Source organism: Pogoniulus pusillus, chromosome 14, assembly GCF_015220805.1.
Source record: "Pogoniulus pusillus isolate bPogPus1 chromosome 14, bPogPus1.pri, whole genome shotgun sequence".
Taxonomy (NCBI): Eukaryota; Metazoa; Chordata; class Aves; order Piciformes; family Lybiidae; genus Pogoniulus; species Pogoniulus pusillus.
In genome coordinates, this window is record NC_087277.1 from 20,553,910 (window position 1) to 20,573,005 (window position 19,096).

General features: G+C 63.1%; 1 protein-coding gene across 5 annotated transcripts in view; it reads right to left on the bottom strand.

Annotated features, from left to right (window-relative positions):
• Positions 1-1,270: 1,270 nt before the first annotated feature.
• Positions 1,271-19,096, bottom strand: part of MROH1 (maestro heat like repeat family member 1) — a 55,355-nt gene continuing 37,529 nt past the window's right edge. For all 5 annotated transcript variants that reach the window (XM_064154490.1, XM_064154488.1, XM_064154491.1 and 2 more), the window contains 12 exons: positions 18,487-18,641; positions 17,678-17,843; positions 15,964-16,160; positions 10,872-11,009; positions 9,887-10,001; positions 7,978-8,124; positions 7,111-7,299; positions 6,051-6,203; positions 5,802-5,936; positions 5,170-5,272; positions 4,621-4,686; positions 1,271-1,746 (listed from right to left, as the gene is read on the bottom strand). In XM_064154490.1, the coding sequence (XP_064010560.1) occupies positions 1,661-1,746; positions 4,621-4,686; positions 5,170-5,272; positions 5,802-5,936; positions 6,051-6,203; positions 7,111-7,299; positions 7,978-8,124; positions 9,887-10,001; positions 10,872-11,009; positions 15,964-16,160; positions 17,678-17,843; positions 18,487-18,641 (1,650 nt within the window). In that variant the 3' untranslated portion in view covers positions 1,271-1,660. The remainder of the gene's footprint in view (positions 1,747-4,620; positions 4,687-5,169; positions 5,273-5,801; positions 5,937-6,050; positions 6,204-7,110; positions 7,300-7,977; positions 8,125-9,886; positions 10,002-10,871; positions 11,010-15,963; positions 16,161-17,677; positions 17,844-18,486; positions 18,642-19,096) is intronic.

Below are 19,096 nucleotides of genomic sequence, written 5' to 3' on the forward strand. Positions count from 1 at the left end.
CAGGGTGGGGCCAGGCCGCCTGCGGGCCCAGTGCCACCCCAGGGCTCCTCTGGGAGGCTTCTGGGTGGGGAGGAGCCCTCAGAGAGGCACCAGCACCCCCCCCAGACCATCTCCGCCGCAGGAAGGGTTCTGGAGCAGCAGGAACTGGGACAAGGAGAGGCTGGAGGTGACCAGGAGCTGGCAGAACTGGGGCACCACCACTGCCCCTCCCACGGGGCAGAGCCTCCTCGGGTTGCTGTGCCAGGAGCAGCAGCAGGGCCAAGGCTGAGCGGCAGCAGGGTTGGCAGGGGAGGGGAACACCCAGAACCTTCCTGAGGGCCCCTGGGGTCCAGGCAGCTCTTGCCCTGCCCCAGCTGAGCTGGCAGAGCCCTAGGGGGATGCCCAGGTGCCCAACTGCCCCTCCCCAGCAGGAGGTACCAGGGGGGATTTATTTAAAAATAGCTTTTATGTACAGGAGTGGCACTGGGGGGGCACAGCCAGAGGGGGCACAGCACCCCAGGGAGAGGGGGAAGAGCCCTGGGGACACACACATGACCCGTGGGAGGGTGGCAGAGCTTGGGGGTAGTTGTGACAGAGACCTGGGGGGGTGACAGGACTCTTGGGACGGAGGGGAACAGGACTCTGGGAAGGGTGACAATGGTCTGGGGTGGGGGTGGCAGGACCCCAGGGAGGGAGTGACAAGATCCTGGGTGAGGGATAGCAAGACCCCAGGAGGGAAGTGACAAAGCCCCGGGGGGGGGGGGGGACAGGACCCCAGCATGAGTGGGACAGGACTCTGAAGGGGGACAGGACCGCAGGGTGGAGGTGACAGAGCCCTGTGGGGGTGACAGGACCCTTGGGAGAGTGACAGAGGTCTGGGGGGGGCGACAGGAACCCCGGGGAGGAGGAAACAGAGCCCTGGGGGGTGAGGGGGGTGTGTGACAGGACACTGGGGGTGGTGACAGAGACATGGAGGTGGGCAGCAAGACCCCAGGAAGGTGGTGACAAAGCCCTGGTGGGGGGAGTGTGACAGAGCTTTGGGGGGTAACAGGATGCTCTGGGGTGACAGAGCTCTGAGGTGGGGGGGGACAGGGCCCCAGGGAAGGGGTGACTGGACTCTGTCGGGGGCATAGGACCCCAGAACAGAGGTGACAAAGTATAAGGCGGGGAGATGGGCCTCTAGGAAGGATGACACAGACCTAGGGGGGTGACAGGACTCTGGTGGACCTGGGGGGTGTGACAGCCCTGGGCAGGGGGTGCCAGGAGCTGACATTCAGCATCGGGTAGCAGCAGCAGCAGCAGCAGCAGCAGGGTGAGACAAGGGGCTGGGGACAGCTTGGGGGGGGGGGGGGGATGTCAGGCTCCATCCAGCCCAGGGCTGCAGCCCCCCTCCCCATCTCCAGATGCTGCCACCAAGGTCCAGCTGCCCTTGCCCAGCACCCAGAAGTCAACCAGCACCTGCAAAGTTGGGCCCGTGTGGCCACCACCGCGTCCTCCTCTGGCCACCAGTCCCAGCCTGGCCCAGCTGGCGCTGGGGGCTGAGGAAGGTGATGACGATGGAGCCGCTGGGGAGCAGGAGAACCGGAGCCCGGGTGGGTGGAAGACGTGGGGGCAGCGCCCGTGGCGAGCAGCCAGCCCGACTATTGCTGCGCCTGGGGTGTCCTGCAGGCGTCCCCGGGGCTCAGAGCACCCTGACCAGGCGCCCCAAGGTCTCGGCCACCTTCACGCGGACCGCAGGGACAGGATCCTTCAGCAGCAGGTTCAGAGCTGCGAGGAGAAAACCAAGAGGTGAGCATCCTGGGGGGGCTGCAGGACCACAGCCAAGAGGTGGGCATCCTGGGGGGGCTGCAGGACCACAACCAAGAGGTGAGCATCCTGGGGGGGCTGCAGGACCACAGCCAAGAGGTGGGCATCCTGGGGGGGCTGCAGGACCACAACCAAGAGGTGAGCATCCTGGGGGGGCTGCAGGACCACAGCCAAGAGGTGAGCATCCTGGGGGGGCTGCAGGACCACAGCCAAGAGGTGAGCATCCTGGGGGGGCTGCAGGACCACAACCAAGAGGTGAGCATCCTGGGGGGGCTGCAGGACCACAGCCACCCACGCTGGGACCATGCTTGGGCTGGAGCCATCGCCTGGCTCTGCTCTGCGGCTGAGGGAGGAAGATCCCAGTGCCAGGGGCACTGAGGCCCCTCTGCAGCCCCAGCTCCTGGCCCACAGGCACCTAAAAGCCTCCTCAGTCCTCCCCAGTGGCCTCCAGCTCTGCAGCCAGGGGACAAGGCAGCAGGACGTGCCCCTCTGCCCCTGAGTGGTGGGACTGGGAGGCTGGTGCCGGTGGGGTCTGGGCTGGAGAGGCTGGCAGTGCCCTGAGCGGGTGGCACTGAGCTGCCAGCAGCAGGAGGCCTCCCTGTGGCCCAGCTCTGGGGCTGGTGAGGTTCCTCCTGCCGCAGGAGCAGGGCCCCAGCGCGGGGGGGGCTGGCAGCAGGAGCTGCTCCGGGAGCTGCTCCAGGAGCTGAACCCCAGGGGGGGCCCCGCGCAGACGCTGCCCGGGCCAAGCTACCCCCCCCCCGCCCCAGCGCCGTTTCCTAACTCCTGGCCCCGTTCCCGGGAGGAAGAAACGGATCCAGGTGGATTTTCCCCACCAGTAACCAGATCTCCTCCTCTTTTTCCAGTAGCTTGTTTACCAGGAGCCTTCCTCCCCACCCCCAGCTCCTGCTCCCCCCAGCAGCCCCTCAGCATCTCCTCCTGGTCCCGCCACCAGCCAGCCCTCCATGATTTACAGCCCCAGCCCAGCCCCAGCCCAGCCCCAGCCCTCCTTGGATCAAGCTCTTTGCCGGGGGGGGGGGAAGCTTTCCTCAGGTTGGGTTTCAACCTTGGCGTGGTGGAAACCACTGCGGTGGGAATGGGGTAGGGCTGGGCTGGAACTGGGGTGCCCTGGCGTGTCCCCCCCCTCCCCGGCATCTCCCCCTTGCCCCCTCCCCAGCCACCCTTCCACGATTCGCATCCCTATCGCAGCTCCCGGCGGTGGCGGGGGGGGGGGTGCTGGGTCCCTCAGGCTGGGCTGCAGCCTCGGAGCCCCCCCCAAGCCCAGAAGCTCGGCAGCAGCCCCCAGCCGAAGGCAGGCAGGAGGCTGCCTCCAGCCATTACTCAGCGGCAGGCTGAGGGCTGGCGGCTGCGGGGCAGACAGAGCCCCCCTAGTCCCCCCCCTCCCTTTTTTGGGGGGGAAGCAACGGAAAGGACAAATTTTGTCCTTTTTTAGCGTTTCTGGCAGCGGCTCTGGAAGGCTCCGCGAGTTTCCGAGCCGATGAGGTCACCACCGCGGGGAAAACGGCCCCGAAATCCAGGAAAATGACTTCAGGCTGCTCCCAGCAATGCCCTCGGCTGCGGCTCCGGCAACTTCCCCGCCCCGACCCTGCCAGCAGCCCTGCGAGGGACCCCCCCGGGCCGGGGAACGGCACCCCGCAGCTCCTGCTCCTGGGGACCGGCTGCAGGTGGCCCCAGGGAAGGCAGGGGACAAGGACGGGAGTCATCAGTCACGGGTAGGAGGCACCAGGGAGGGACTGGAGCCACCGGCCAAGGGACAGAGCCAATAGTGGGCCAGGGAGTGGAGCCACTGGCCAAAGTCTGGAGCCACCAGGGATGGATTTGAGCTACTGGTCAGCCAAGGAATGGGGCCACCAGGAAAGGACTGGAGCCAGCAGCCAAGGATTGGATGTACAGGCCAAGGACTGGAGGCACTGATTGGCCAGAGCCTGGAGCCACTGGTCAAGGACAGAGTCTAGCTGGAGGCCTGGAGCTTGTGCTGCTCCCCAGGGCTCAGTTCTTGGCCAACATCTCCATCAACTACCTCACTGAAGGAATGCTGTGGGCCCTTGACCAGTTTGCTGTTGGTCCAGACTGGGAGCAGTGGTGACACCATACCAGGTTCTGGTGCCAGCCAGAGCTGGGCAGGCTGGAGAGGTGGGCAGAGAAACCTCCTGAGGTTCAACCAGGGCAAGGGGAGGGGATCCTGACTCTAGAGAGGGGGCAACAACCTCCTGCCCAATCCAGGAGGCAGGGAGCTGCTGGGAAGGAACTGAGAGTGCTAGGGGGGAAGAAGCTGTCCACGATGGTGATCTCCAGAGGTACCTCCCAGTGGCACCACACAGGGATTTGTTGCTGGGAGCCACCAGCCAAGGGCCAGAGCTTGCAGTGCAGCCTGATGGGGCCATGCCCCACTCTGGAGCTTGGGGTCACTTGACAGGCACCAGCAGGTCCCCACAAGAAGCAGTGCAGATGGCACCTCAGCAACCCCAAGGTGATACTCAAGCCCTTCACAGCACCTTGGTCTTCTGCTGCCAGGCTCATCCTGGCCACAGGGGCTGACCAGGAGGTTGGGAACGTTCCCAGTGTCCCCCAGCTCAGCCAGGGACAGAGGCAGGTGCTGCTGGATCCCACCACACTGGTGGGATTGCAAGAGATGCCCTAAAGCCACCAAGCTGCTGGTGCTGGGGCTCCCTGGGAGGGTGCTCCACAACTGGTCCCCTTCAGAACCTGAAGAGGGACCACAACTTGTCCATCTCACTGGGCTGAGCTCCAGCTCCAGCGGGCAGAAGCATGTTCCTGCCCAGGAGAGGAAGCCAGGGGGCACAGCAGCCAACTCACCTGAGATGAGGGGGTCCAGATCCACCTGCTGACAGTGGTCCTCATCCACGTGCAACACGAGGAAGCCTGAAGAAGAATTTTAGGCTCAGGACTTGGCCTGGAACCCACCAGGACAGCTAAGTGCTGCTGCAAACCAGAGTCTGCCCGGGGCTGCTGGACACCCAAACACAGCAGGGCCTGGTCAGGTGCCAGATAGTTCCTCTCCAGACCCTCCCCTTGCCCTTCTCTGGACACCTCCAGCCCATCAAGCTCCTTCTTGGAGTCGGGCACAAAGCTCAGCCCAGCACTCTGGCGGTGGCCTCCCCAGTGCCCCACTCCAGGGGCACCATCCCTGCCCTCCTCCTGCTGCCCAGCCTGGGGCTGCTCCAGGTGAGGCTCTTGGTGGCCTTCTTGTCCACCTGGGCACACGCTGGCTCCTCTCCAGCCGCTGCCACCAACCCCCCAGGGCGTTTCTCAGCCCCTGTGCCCCCAGGCTGGTGCCAGCAGGAGGAGCTGGTGCTCTCCCTGGCACCCCTGTGCCGCCCGAGGCGCAGCCTGGCAGGGCCTCACCGATGAACATGGGCGCAGCCGCCCGGATGTCCACCCAGCTGCTCTTGAAGTAGAAGAGGTTGGTGGAGATGAGGCGGTTCAGCATCTCTGGGTAACTCTGCATCTAGGGGACAAAGAGCCACCAAGGAGGTCAACTTGGAGCAGAGCTGGCACCATCTCCTGGAATGCCCAAAGCTCCTCCAGAGGTTGAGTTCCTCGTGCAGACACAGAGGACCTTAGGGAGGTCAAGGCCAGCCCAAAAGCACTCCTGGGCTTGGAGGAGATTGCTTTGGAAGGCCCCAGAGGGCCTCGTGGAGGTCAAGGTAAGCCCAGGAGCACCTCTGAGCCAGGAGAAAGCTGCTTTGTGCAAACCCTGAGGACCTTGGAGGAGGCCAAAGTCAGACAAGAAACACTCTTGGGTTTGAGAGGACTTGCCCTAGATGGAACCAGAGAATGTTGTGGGTCTTATGGACCTTGAGGAGGCCAGCAGCACCCCTGGGCAGGAAGAAACCTGCCCTTGGGTGGACCCAGAGCACATTATGGAGGTGAAGGTCAGCCTAGGCTCAGCCCTGCTCTCAGAAGCTCCTTTGTGGAGAGCCAGAGGACCTGAGGAGGCCATGGTGTCTGCAGGCAGGGCTCTGGCAGGCACTCACCAGGTGCTTGCAGACGTTGTTCATGAACTCTCCGTAGTGCAGGCTCCTGTCCTCCCGCAGGTGGTTGAGGAACATCTCGCAGAGGCCCTCGCAGCCCATGCTGGGGCCGCACATGCGCAGGGCGAACTTGCAGGCCTGGGGGACACGGAGGAGGAGGAGGAGGCTGCAGCACCCTCGGGAGCTTCAGCAGCCTGCAGGATCCTCACCCCCAGGGCCAAGAACGCGGTGGTGGCTTGCTGGCACACTCACTTTGACCACCTCTGGCCTGGGGTCCTGCAGGTGCAGCAGCAGGGTCACCAGCCCGTTGAGGATCTGCTCCAGGAAGACCTCTCCGTGGCCCTCGCTGAACTTGGTCAGGTTGCCAAAGAGGACGATGGAGGAGCGGCGCAGGTCAGGCTGCTCCTGGGGGGGAACAAGCAGGGCTCAGCAGGGACCAACCTGCCGGGCAGCTCCTGCCCTGGGGCACAGGGCTGCTCCCCACACCCACCACCTCGCTCCTCAGCCTTGGCGAGCATCAGGAGGAGCCCTCAGCTCTGGCTTGGTTTGAGAGGATTCCTCACCAGGAGGTGCCAAACCCCACTGGGGCTGAGGATGGCTTCTCCTAGTGGGGGGCAATTCACCCTGCCCCACCTAATGACCCTCCAACTTCACAGCCCCTCCACACCTTCAGCCCAGCTTGCAGCCACCATCACCTCCGTTTGCTCCTGCTGCTCTGGAGCCCACCACCAGCCAAGCAAGGAGTGCCCAGGAGGTGGTGGACAACAAGATGGAGGATGGAGGCCTCCAGCTCCTCAAAGGGGCAGAGCAGTGGCATGGAGCTGGACAACTCCTGGCTGTGGTTGTGCTGAGCAGAACGGAGCAGGAGAGAAGGTGACACCTCCCAAAGCTGGACTGGGCCTGGCCAAACTAAGGACAAGAGGCTCAAGCCCAGGGACAGGCTGTGAGCTGAGCAGAAGCTGCCAGCTTCCTTGTGGAGAGGCTGGAAGGGTTTAGGGGGTGGACAAAGACCAGGACAGACACCCACAGAGGACATCTCCTCTCTCCTTGTCCTCCCTCTGCCCTTGCTGCTTCCCAGGAGCACCCACATCAAGTCATGGCCCAAGGAGACAGCCCAACAGGTTCCTCCACTTCCCAGCTCAGAGCACCCTGATCTCCACCCCCAGCCCCATCTGCACCTAGCCACGTGCCCTGAAGCATCTCAGCAGCTTCCCTCTGCCCCTCACACCCATGTCCTCTGTGAGTAGCAGGCTCTGGGTGGGCAGAGGTCACCTGGGGTCCCACCAGCATGGCCACCCCAGCCCAGCCTTACGCTGTCGAAGAAGGGCCGGATCCTGATGGCGATGTGGAGGAGCATGGACTGGATGTCCCTCTGCTCCAGGTGATCCAGGAGCTTGGAGAGACTGGACATGGCCTCAAGGGCAACCAGGTTGTGAGGATCATCTTTGTCATCCATGCCATTGACCATGGAGGCCAAGAGCTTGGCCCCATGTTTCCTGACCTGCAAGGGAAGGGGTGGGAGAAGGGCTCCCTGTAGGACGTGTCTGGGAAGCCCCCAGGAGATGCCCTCCCCAGGGCAGGATCTGCTCTTCTCAAGGCTAAGCAGCCCCAGGCCCCTCAGCCTTCCCTGCTCAGAGACTTCCCAGCAGCTTCCCAGCCTGCCCTGGGCTCTCTGCAGCAGCTCCCAGGCTGTGCTGAAGTGTGGAGCCAGCACTGGCCCCAGCTCTGCAGCTGTGGCCTGAGCAGGGCAGAGCAGAGGGGCAGGAGAGCCTCCCTTGGCCTGCTGGCCACACTCTGCTGAGTGTCCCCAGGAGACTTTCTTGGCCACCCTGCTGGCTCATGGTGCCCTTGTTCCCCCCCAGCACTCCCAGTTCCTTCCCAGTAGCTCCCTGCCTTCCCTGGGCTGAGGCAGGAGGTTGTTGCCCCCTCCCCAGGGTCAGGACCCTGCCCTTGCCCTGGCTGACCCTGGGGAGGTTCCTCTGCCAACCTCCCGAGGCTGCCCAGCTCTGCCTGGGTGTCATTGCTGCTCCCAGTTTGGAGCCACCAGCAAACTGGGTGAGGCCCCATGGTGTCCTTCACTGAGATTGCTGATGGAGCTGCTGGCCAAGACTGGCCCCAGGACTGAGCCCTGGGCAGCAGCTGCTGGCTCCATGCTCCCCTCCCTGCCAGCCATGGTCACCTTCTCCGGTGCCCCCGAGGCGATGTTGCCGAGCCCCCGGAGCGCCAGCATCCTGACCAAGGTGCAGGTGTCCTTCTGCCTCCCTGTCATGCTGTCCATCATGGTCTCCAGCAGGATCAGGTCGTTCACCACATTGCTGCTGAGGAGCTGAAGGAGGAGAGAGGCTCAGCATGGAGAGCACAACGGCCCCAGGAGCCGCCACGGAGGCGATGGTGGTGGTGACTGAGCTGGGGGTGCTCCTGCTCCTTTCAGCCATGGGAGAGCCTTGCAAGACCTGGTTTGGCTCCTCCAGCTCCCCTCAGACCTTCACTTGAGGACCTAAGGTGATGACCTGGTCAGAAGACCTGAGCTGAAGACCCACCCCTGAGCTGGTGGTGGGGACAATCTCAGCCACTTGCTTCTCCTCCCCCTCCCAGCTCCAGGCTGAGGCCAAGCTGCTATTTTCAACCCTGGAAGGCTGAGGAGAAGCCAAGCAGGCTCCAAAACTGGAGCACATTCTGGGATGGCCTCCAAGAGCTGGGGCTGGCGGCTCCCCCAGCCAAGGAGAACATCAAAACACTTCATCCTGGGCTGCTGAAGCAGCTGAGAAGTTAGAAGGTGGTTTGGGAGGTGGGGGGAGGACACGAGGAGCTGGGGGTTGTTGGCATCAGGAGCTCCTTTATGTAACCAAAGCTCCTGGAGCAGCCCAGGGCTGGAAGGCTGGGAGAGATGGAGTTACAGTCTGCTGGCCACCACCAGGAGATGGGGAGAGGACTTGAGTCACCTCATTCCTTCAGGGGGTACGTCAGGAGCCAGCCACAGCTTGCTGGCTCACGGCGAGGATGTGGTCAGAGCTGGAGGCCTGCAAGAGCTTCTCTGCCACCCCCTGGAGCTGAGGCTCACAGAATCTCTCAATCCCAGCCTGGTGGGGTGGGAAGTGACCTCTGGAGCTCACCCAGGACAACCCCCTGCTTCAGCAGGGTCACCCACAGCAGGTGCCCAGCATCCCAGTGCCCAGCTGCCTGTGCCAGCTCTCCAGACAAGGAGACTCCACAGCCTCTCTGCACAGCCTGCTCCAGGCCTTGCAACCCTCCAAGCCAAGAGGCTGCTCCTGAGGGAACCTCCTGGCTTCCAGTTTGTGCCTGGTGCCCCTTGGCCTGTCCCTGGGCACCAGTGGGAAGAGTCTGGCCCCAGCCTCTTGCCCCACACCCTGCAGAAGTGAGAAGATCCCCTCTGAGTCCTCTCCTGCCCAGGCTAAGCAGCCCCAGGCCCCTCAGCCTTCTCTGCTCAGAGTCTTCTCAGCAGCTTCCCAGCCTGCCCTGGGCTCTCTGCAGCAGCTCCCAGGCTGTGCTGAAGTGTGGAGCCAGCACTGGCCCCAGCTCTGCAGCTGTGGCCTGAGCAGGGCAGAGGTCTCTCCAGGGTCAGGACCCTGCCCTTGCCCTGGCTGAAGCTCAGGAAGTTCCTCTCCCCATCTCTCCAGCCTGGCCAGCTCCAACTGGGTGGCAGCAGAGCTTGGTCACTGTTCCCACTCTGGACCAGTAGTGAACTGGCTCAGGGCCCACAGTGTCCCTTCACTGTGGCTGTTGATGGAGATGTTGGCCAAGACTAGGCCTAGAACTGACCCCTGGGGAGCAGCACAATCTCCAGGCCTCCAGCTAGACCTTATCCCACTGAGCACAACCCTCTGAACTCCATCCTTCAGCTCACTCTCACCTCACTGTCCCCTCACTCAACCCCCTGAGCTGAGCTCCTCCAGGAGGACTTTCTGGCAGAGGGCACCCAAAGCCTTCTGCAGCCAAGTGAGGGGCTGGGAAGTGGAGTTCAGGCAGGGCCCAGCTCAAGCTTAACCTCCACCCTGGTTGCTCTCCGAGCAGGCAGGGAAAGGCTTCTGGAGAGCTGCAGAGGAGCCAAGCTGGTGGCCCAGGCTCACCTGAGCGAAGAAGGCAGTGGTGGTGACTCTCTGGCTGTCGAAGATGCTGCTCAGGCTGGGCAGGAGGTTCTTCACAACCAGGGGCAGCCGGGGGCCTGCGTGCCGTGCCATCGCCCTGCCGAGGCCAGAGCCACCGCTCACGCGCACTGCGTGCCCACCCTGCTGCCCCAGGGAGCCACCCAGCTGGGTGCCCACCCTGCTGCCCCAGGGAGCCACTCGGCTGTGTGCCCACCCTGCTGCCCCAGGGAGCCACCCAGCTGGGTGCCCACCCTGCTGCCCCAGGGAGCCACTCGGCTGCGTGCCCACCCTGCTGCCCCAGGGAACCACTCAGCTGGGTGCCCATCGAGAGAGGATGCTCCTGAGAGAACCTCCTGGCCTCCAGTTTGTGCCTTGTGCCCTTTGGCATACCCCTGGGCACCAGTGGGAAGAGTCTGGTCCCAGCCCCTTGCCCTCTACCCTTCACCTCTTTCGGAGCACTGAGCAGATCCCCTCAGGCTGCTCTTCTCCAGCCAAACAGCCCCCAGGGCTCTCATCCTGTCCTCACAGAGGTGCTGCAGGTCCCTCAGCACCTTCCCAAGCTGCACTGCAGGTGTGTGAGCAGCCAGGGCTGGGGGAGGCGCAGGAGAGCCCCAGGGAGGAGGAGATGTGCGAGCAGCAGCGCCCGGTGCCCTAGCCAGGCGGCAGCGCCCGGTGCCCTAGCCAGGCGGCAGCGCCCGGTGCCCTAGCCAGCCGGCAGCGCCCGGTGCCCTAGCCAGGCGGCAGCGCCCGGGGCCCTAGCCAGCCGGCAGCGCCCGGTGCCCTAGCCAGGCGGCAGCGCCCGGTGCCCTACCCAGCCGGCAGCGCCCGGTGCCCTAGCCAGGCGGCAGCGCCCGGTGCCCCAGCCAGCCGGCAGCGCCCGGTGCCCTAGCCAGGCGGCAGCGCCCGGTGCCCTACCCAGCCGGCAGCGCCCGGTGCCCTAGCCAGGCGGCAGCGCCCGGTGCCCTACCCAGCCAGCAGCGCGACGCCGTCGTGGTGCCTCTCAGGACTCGCCAGCATGTCCCAGCCGCCGGCGCTGGCCACGGCCCTGGCCACCTCCTCGCTGCCACCTCGAGCCAGCATCACCTTCAGCGTCTCCACGGCGCAGCTGGGGACAGAAAGGCAGAGGCTGGGGCGGGCAGAGCTGCCGGAGGCTCTGCCTGCTTGGCAGAGCGGCCACCCAGAGACCTCTTGCCTGCAGAGTGCTGGGATGTGCGGGAAGCTCCCTGGAGCTCCAGGAGAGCGCAGAGTGAGGACACCACTAGGTCACATCGACAAGAGATGGGTGCTTGGAGGGACCATCACCCCTCCTCCAGCCCTGGGAGGCCGCAGGGGGAGCACAACCCTGGGTCACATCGCCCAGAAGCTGTGGGAGGACACCAAAGCTTGGCTTGACTGAAGAAGATGACCTCACAACACCTCTCAGCCATCTCTGGGTGAGGTTAGGGATAACAAAGACACCTGGAACCACCCCACCTGGAGCACAGCTCCTGTCCCACCAGCTCCAAGGACTCAGGCCCTGAAGTGGACTGGGGGGCAGCTCCAGTAAAACACCCCTGGAGTGCTGGGATCAGTTTTGGGTCCCTGACTCCAAGAAGGACCTTGAGGGGCTGAAGGTGTGCAGAGAAGGGCAAGGGAGCTGGGGAAGGGTCTGGAGAAGGAGGAAAAGGTTGCAGAGAAGTTGTGAGGAGCAGCTGAGAGCCCTGGGGGTGTGGAGCCTGCAGCAGAGGAGGCTGAGGGGAGAGCTTCTGGTGGTCTGCAAGTGCCTGAGAGGAGGCTGGAGCCAGCTGGGGCTGAGATCATGTGTCGAGCATTGGGCCAAGAGGAATCAGCCACAAGTTGCCCCAGTGTGGGTGTGGGTAACACCTAAACCACCCCTGAGAGGTTGAGGTTGTCCATGAGGAACAGTTTGTGCCCCTTGAGGCTTGTGCAGTCTGGCCCAGGCTGCCCAGGGCAGTGGTGGAGTGCCCATGCCTGGAGGGGTGTGCAAGCCGTGGAGCTGTGGTGCTGAGGGCCATGGGTTGGTGGTGCCCTGGCACTGCTGGGGCACTGCTTGGACTCCATCAGCTTCAAGGTCTCTTCCAACCCAAGCCCTCCCACAACTTCTGGAGCTTGCTGAGCTCTGGTGGGGAACCCAAGCCTGGCAGAGGCCCACACAGCTGCTCCCAGCCTCCCTGCACCACGAAGGCCTCAGGCCAAACAGGAGTTCATTGCTAATTAAAGGGAAGCCCTGGGCAGAAGCAGCCTCCCACCAGCTGCCCACACCCATCTGCTGGAGTTCCTGGTTTGCAGCCTGGCCACATGCACCTCCAGAGCTCTTCAACCAGTTGTGAGCTAGAGCTGCCCCACAAGGCTGAGCCAAGCTTGGTGTGACCAGCCAGGCTGCTCCAGTGCTGCCAGCTCCTCACTGGCCTTCTCCTCAGGTCCTGCAGCCCTCCCATGCCAAAGCCTGTCTGGAACTGCCCAGCCCTTGCCACGTCCTGAGGACCAGCAGACACTTCTGCAGAGCAAGAAGGTCACCCAGAGCAGCCCCCTGCTCCAGCAGGGTCACCCACAGCAGGTGCCCAGCATCCCAGTGCCCAGCTGCCTGTGCCAGCTCTCCAGACAAGGAGACTCCACAACCTCTCTGCACAACCTGCTCCAGGCCTTGCAACCCTCCAGGCCAAGAGGCTGCTCCTGAGGGAACCTCCTGGCTCCCAGTTTGTGCCTGGTGCCCTTTGAACTGTTCCTGGGCCCCACTGGGATGATTCTGGCCCCAGCAGATGTGAGAAGATCCCCTCTGAGTCCTCTCCTGCCCAGGCTAAGCAGCCCCAGGCCCCTCAGCCTTCCCTGCTCAGAGACTTCTCAGCAGCTTCCCAGCCTGCCCTGGGCTCTCTGCAGCAGCTCCCAGGCTGTGCTGAAGTGTGGAGCCAGCACTGGCCCCAGCTCTGCAGCTGTGACCTGAGCAGGGCAGAGCAGAGGGGCAGGAGAGCCTCCCTTGGCCTGCTGGCCACACTCTGCTCAGTGTCCCCAGGAGACTTTCTTGGCCACCTTGCTGGCTCATGGTGCCCTTGTTCCCCCCCAGCACTCCCAGTTCCTTCTCCTTGGAGCTGCTTCCCAGCAGCTGCCCCTCCTCTCCCCTGGAGTGGTGGAGGAGTTGAGAAGCCCAAGGGGAGCTCCTGACCCAAGGCTGCTCCTGCAGGGCAGATGCTCGAAGCTGATCATTCCAAGGCTTAGCTTTTTCCACCACGCTCTGTAGACACTTCCTTCCTCTCCAACCCAAGCCCAGCTCTTCCAGCCTCTCTTTCCTGCCAAGGGATCATGTTCACCTTGACCATCTCCCTTTGGCATCTCAACAGCATGGAGAAGTTAGAATTGAAGATGAGGACAGGAAATGACTTTGATATTGGACCCAGCTCCTGGGACCAGGCTGGAATTTCACATCTCAGACGCTTTTCCAGGCAGCCTTGGACCAGGAGCCATCAATCAGTGATGGCCTCAGCCATGGAGACCCTGCCTGCACCCACATGGAGGAGCAGAAGGCTCACAGCAGCAGCACATCCCATCCCCTGCCACAGCTCCACTCCCTGGCCCTCAGAACCAAGGGACACCTCTGGGGATGCCTGGACAAGATGTGGCTGCTCTGCACCAACATCTGCCCCACCAAGAGAAGGGCTGAGGAGCAGACCCGAGGCAGCAGGTGCTGGGAGCAGCAATGAGGGACCCATTCTGCTTCTTGAGGGCACAGACACCATGTGGGACTCATCAGCTGTGGTCCCAAAGAGTGGTCAGCACAACCGTGCTAGGAGCAGCCCTGGTGATGGCAGTCACAGGCTGCAACCATCAAGAAAGTGCTTCCAGGGCAATCATGGCCAGCACCAAGTTGGTCACCTTGATGTGAGGGGAGATGGAGCCTGGAGCTGAGGAAGCAATTCTGCCCTGGCAGGGTGGGCAGAGCCTGGCCCAGGCTGCCCAGAGAGGTGGGAGATGTCCCGTGCCTGGAAGCACTTCAGGCCAGCTTGGCTGGGGCTGTGAGCAACCTGCTGTGCTTGGAGGTGTCCCTGCTGACTGCAGGGGTTGGGCTGGAGGAGCTTTGTTGTTCCAAGCTCCAGCCTAAAATATGTTGTGATTCACTGAATGCCAGTCTGGTGGAGTGGGAAGTGACCTCTGGAGCTCACCCAGAGCAGCCCCCTGCTCCAGCAGGGCCACCCACAGCAGGTGCCCAGCATCCCAGTGCCCAGCTGCCTGTGCCAGCTCTCCAGACAAGGAGACTCCACAACCTCTCTGCACAGCCTGCTCCAGGCCTTGCAAGCCTCCAAGCCAAGAGGCTGCTCCTGAGGGAACCTCCTGGCTTCCAGTCTGTGCCTGGTGCCCCCTGGCCTGTCCCTGGGCACCACTGGGATGATTCTGACCCCAGCCTCTTGCCCTGGTTTGTGTCCCACTGATGCCATTTGGAGCTCAGACACCTGAAGATGGAGCACTCATTGCTGGCTCCTTCCCCTGTGTGCCATGGAGACAATCAGCTGCTTCCAGTCTCCTGCAGCTGTCCTCATGTGGTGGCATCAGGTCTGGGCAGGATCTGCTGTTTGCTCCTCCAGGACTGGCTGAGAACAGCCAGTTCTGGCTGCACCAGCAGAAAGCCACCGAGCAGCCGCTCTTGCTGAGGGGATCTGCCACCTCAGATGGCCTCTCTTCACCCTTGGGATGTGACAAATGAGCTGCCAAGGGATGCCAGAGTCTTCTCTGGTGGTTTTGTGGCTTCTTCTAAGGGATTTTTTTTTTCTCCCTGGTCTGGAATCGTGGTCTGAAAAATATCCAAGTCTGGAAGCCCACAAGAGGATGAAGCTGAAAAGCAGGGCAGAGGCTGCTCCCCACAGGCCAGCCTCAGCTCCAAGAGAACCATCAGACCTCGAGCTGGTGGCTGGAGAAGCAGCTCCGAAGCCCTGCACTGAGCCTTCAGCGCCTCCTGCCACAGCTGCCATGGGTTGTTGGACTGAGCCCAACAGCTCCAGAGTGCTCTGAAGCCAGTGCAGGTAGCAGCCAGACCACAGCACCTGCCCGGCCTGGCCTTGGACACCCCCAGGCATGGGGCACCTGCCACCTCTCTGGGCAGCCTGGGCCAGGCTCTGCCCACCCTGCCAGGGCAGAATTGCTTCCTCAGCTCCAGGCTCCATCTCCCTCTTCCAGTTCAAACCCAGCACCCCTGGCCCCACCACGACACCTCCTGATGAAGGTCCCTGCTCCCCAGCTCTCCTGGAGCCCCCTGAAGTCCTGCAAGGCCACCACAAAGTTTCCTGAGGATTTCCTCCAGGATCAATAACCTCAACTCTCAGCTTGTCACAGAACAGTTGAGGTCGGAAGATACATTTAGGATGATAAAGTCCAGTGACTGCCCCAGCAGTGCCAGGGCACCACCAACCCATGGCACTCAGCATCCAGAGCCTGCAAACCCCTCCAGGCATGGGCATTCCACCACTGCCCTGGGCAGCCTGGGACAGACTGCACAAGCCTCAAAGGGCACAAATTGTTCCTCATGGACAACCTCAACCTCCCCTGGGGCAACTTGAGGCCAATTGCTCTTGGCCCAGAGCTTAGCACAGGAGATCTCAGCCCCATCTGGCTCCAGCCTCCTCTCAGGCACTTGCAGACCACCAGAAGGTCTCCCCTCAGCCTCCTTTGCTCCAGGCTCACTCAGCTGCTCCCCACAAATTTTCCAGACCAGTCCCCAGTTCCCTCACCTTTTCTTTCACCCTCCTCTCCTCACCCTCCCCACCAGCAAGTCCATCCTCTCTCCTCATCCACCCCCAACCAGCCCAGCAAGCCCCACCACAACCCCTCCTGAAGACCAACAGGACATTTTTTGGGTGGCTGTGGCCATAGCCCAACCCTCCAAGTGCCTTCCCAAGCTGCAGAGCTGCTGCTTGATCACATCCCAGGTTGGAGATTGTCGAGCAGAACTTCCCCACCCCCTGCTCCCCAAACCCTCCACCCCAGCAGAGCTCTTTGGGCAGTACCACCGCGCAGGCAGCTGTGTGAAGGCAAGAGGAGCTCCACACGGGCTAAGGGAACCAGCTCCCTGGTACCTGCAGGGATGAAGGCTCCTGGGAGCAGGGCCATGGCTGCTGCTCCTCCTCTCCTTGCTCTGCAGGCTCTTGGGGAGCTGCACACCCAGGGTGCTGCTGACGCGCAGCAGCAGGGTCACAAAGAGCTGCGGGTAGAGGTCCAGGACTGCTGGGCCAGCCTCTGGAGCAGACATGATCTCATACAGAGCAGATGTGACCTGCAGAGGGGAGGAGGGGAGCATTAGCAGGAGATCTCCCTCCCCATCACCACGGCTGGCAGGAAAGAACTCAGCAACGAAGCTTTCTGCTGCCTCCTGCAACGCTGCCCCCAGCCAAGCATCACCTACACCTCGGTGAAACCTCCCTGTGGCCTGCAGGCACCTCGGGGGGCTGCTCAGGCGAGCTGGGGGAGGTACAGGCTCTGCCTGTGGGGAAGGAGCAGCTCCAGCAGGGCAGGAGGAGAAGGTGCTCAGAGCAGGAGACAGGAGGTGGGGGTTAGAACCTCCTGGTGCTCCCCGGGGGTCAGTCTTGGCCAACAGCTCCATGGAAGGAAGGGACACTGTGAGTGGGCCCTCGACCAGTTCACTGCTGGCCCAGACTGGGAGCAGTGGTGACAGCCTGCCAGGCTCTGCTGCCACACAGCCAGAGCTGGCCAGGCTGCAGAGGTGGGGAGAGGAGAGGAGCCTCCTGAGCTTCAACCAGGGCAAGGGCAGGGTCCTGACCCTGGGGAGGGGGCAACAACCTCCTGCCTCTGTCCAGGGGAGGCAGGGAGCTGCTGGGATGGAACTGGGAGTGCTGGGGGGGAACAAGGGCACCATGAGCCAGCAAGGTGGCCAAGAAAGTCTCCTGGGGACACTCAGCAGAGTGTCCCCTCTGCTCTGCCCTGCTCAGGTCACAGCTGCAGAGCTGGGGCCAGTGCTGGCTCCACACTTCAACACAGCCTGGGAGCTGCTGCAGAGAGCCCAGGGCAGGCTGGGAAGCTGCTGAGAAGACTCTGAGCAGGGAAGGCTGAGGGGCCTGGGGCTGCTTAGCCTGGGCAGGAGAGGACTCAGAGGGTGGGGGACAAGAGGCTGGGGCCAGACTCTTCCCAGTGGGGCCCAGGAACAGTTCAAAGAGCACCAGGCACAAACTGGGAGCCAGGAGGTTCCCTCAGGAGCAGCCTCTTGGCCTGAAGGGTTGCAAGCCCTGGAGCAGGCTTTGCAGAGAGGTTGTGGAGTCTCCTTGTCTGGAGAGCTTGCACAGGCAGCTGGGCACTGGGATGCTGGGCACCTGCTGTGGGTGACCCTGCTGGAGCAGGGGGCTGCACTGGGTGAGGTCCAGAGGGCCCTGCCCACCCCACCAGGCTGGAATTCAGTGTAGAGCTGAGCAGGGACAGGAGGAGGAGAAGGAGAAGGAGGGAAGGAGGAGGAGAAGGAGGTGGTGGCTTTCAGAGCTGCTGATCCTGACCCATCTGTGCTTGGTCCTCGGGAGGAGGAGGAAATTTTCACAGCTGCTTTCCTGCTCCAGGAGCTGCCAAGCTGGGCTGTGGCTGCTCTGAAGCCCTAAAGCCCCAAGTGGTGTCCCCTGAGGGGGGACACCTGAACGGCTCTTTACGAGGCGGTGCTGGGTCCTTGCCAAGAGCCCAGGCCTGGCACAACCCCCAGCCGAGAAACGAGGGGGAAAAAGCCTCTTCCAACCAGAGCCCCAAAGCACTGCAGGGGTGGGGGCGGGCTGGGGGCGGCAGGAGACAACTCACGGCCAGGGGCAGGGGCGTGGCGATGCGCTCGGTGCCGCTGCCCAGCAGGAAGCTCCTGCTCTCCTTGTAGGGCACGTCCCGGCCGATCTTCTCCAGCAGCTGCTCCAGCATCTGCGTCGTCAGGGTGGGCTCGGTGGCCAAGGCCCTCCACATGGTGCAGGTGTGGCTGCAGGGCAGGGGAAGACAAAGGCAGAACTGTTTTGGCATCATCTGGCTCCCCCTCAGGTGAGGGGCAGGGGGAGCACCTGGGGATGGCAGCACCACACCGAGGCCACTGCTAATCCCGGCCCGGGGCCATTCCCAGGGGCAGAGCCAACCTGGGTGGTGAGTCTTGGTGGCAAACACTGCTGAGAGTGCCACGCTGGGCGACAGGCCCCATGAAGAGAGCCAATCCTTGGTGGCCCACATGAGCTGTGTGCCAGGAGTGGCTTGATGGCCACATCCAGCGATCCCAGAAGTCACCCAAGAAGTCAACACCCCCCAAAGGCCTCCTGGACATCCCAGCTCTGCCCACTGGGGCAGGACTGGAGCAGCAGGTCTGGTTCACAGAGGAGAGGAAGATCTCAGGGCTCAGCCGGCAGGTGGCTGCCCTAGGAACCGAGCCCAGGCACCGCAGCCACGCTGCGCTCACTGCCACCAGCTTTGCCCAGTGCCTCCAAGCCCAGCAGATCCTTCCAGCATCCCAAGGAAACTCCAGTTGGGAATTACTGCTGCAAGGAGCCAAGGGACAAGCTGCAGCCTGGGTGGCAGCTGCTCTGAGGCCCAGGCACCAGAGGAGCCAAGGGCAGCGCGGCGGAGCGGGGCAGGACCTGTCGAAGGGCAGGGAGGTGCCCAGTAAGCTGGAGACCACCACACTCTTGTGCTGGGAGGCCAGGATGTAGACAGTCTGCTGAGCAGCCTTCCGGACGTGCTCCTCATCCACCTCCTCCAGCTTGCTGTGGATGATGCTCATGATGTCAGGCACCTGCAGGAGGGCCGAGAACCTGGGGTCAGCAATCACAGCCAGAGCGGGCCAGGCCCCTCAGGGCATGGGGCACCAGGAAACAGAAGTGAGCAGACCATGACTCAGGGGGGGTTGAGGCAGGTTGCTGTGCTCACTGGGTGGCTGCACAGCCACAGGACCTCCACGGAAGTCAGGGATCCTTCCCCCAGAAGCCATCCAAAAGAAGAAGGAGGCTGCACAGGAGTCCCAGAGGGAAAAGGAACCTCAGAGGACATCACTGAGCTACAGCCTCCTGGCATGGTTGGAAAGTGTCCACTGGGAAAGGCTCTGGGGGTTGGTGGCAGCGGCTGGAGAGGAGCCAGCCTGTGCCCAGGTGGCCAAGAAGGCCACCAAGAGCCTGGCCTGGAGCAGCCCCAGGCTGGGCAGCAGGAGCAGGGCAGGGATGGTGCCCTAGAGGGGGCACTGGGGAGGCCACC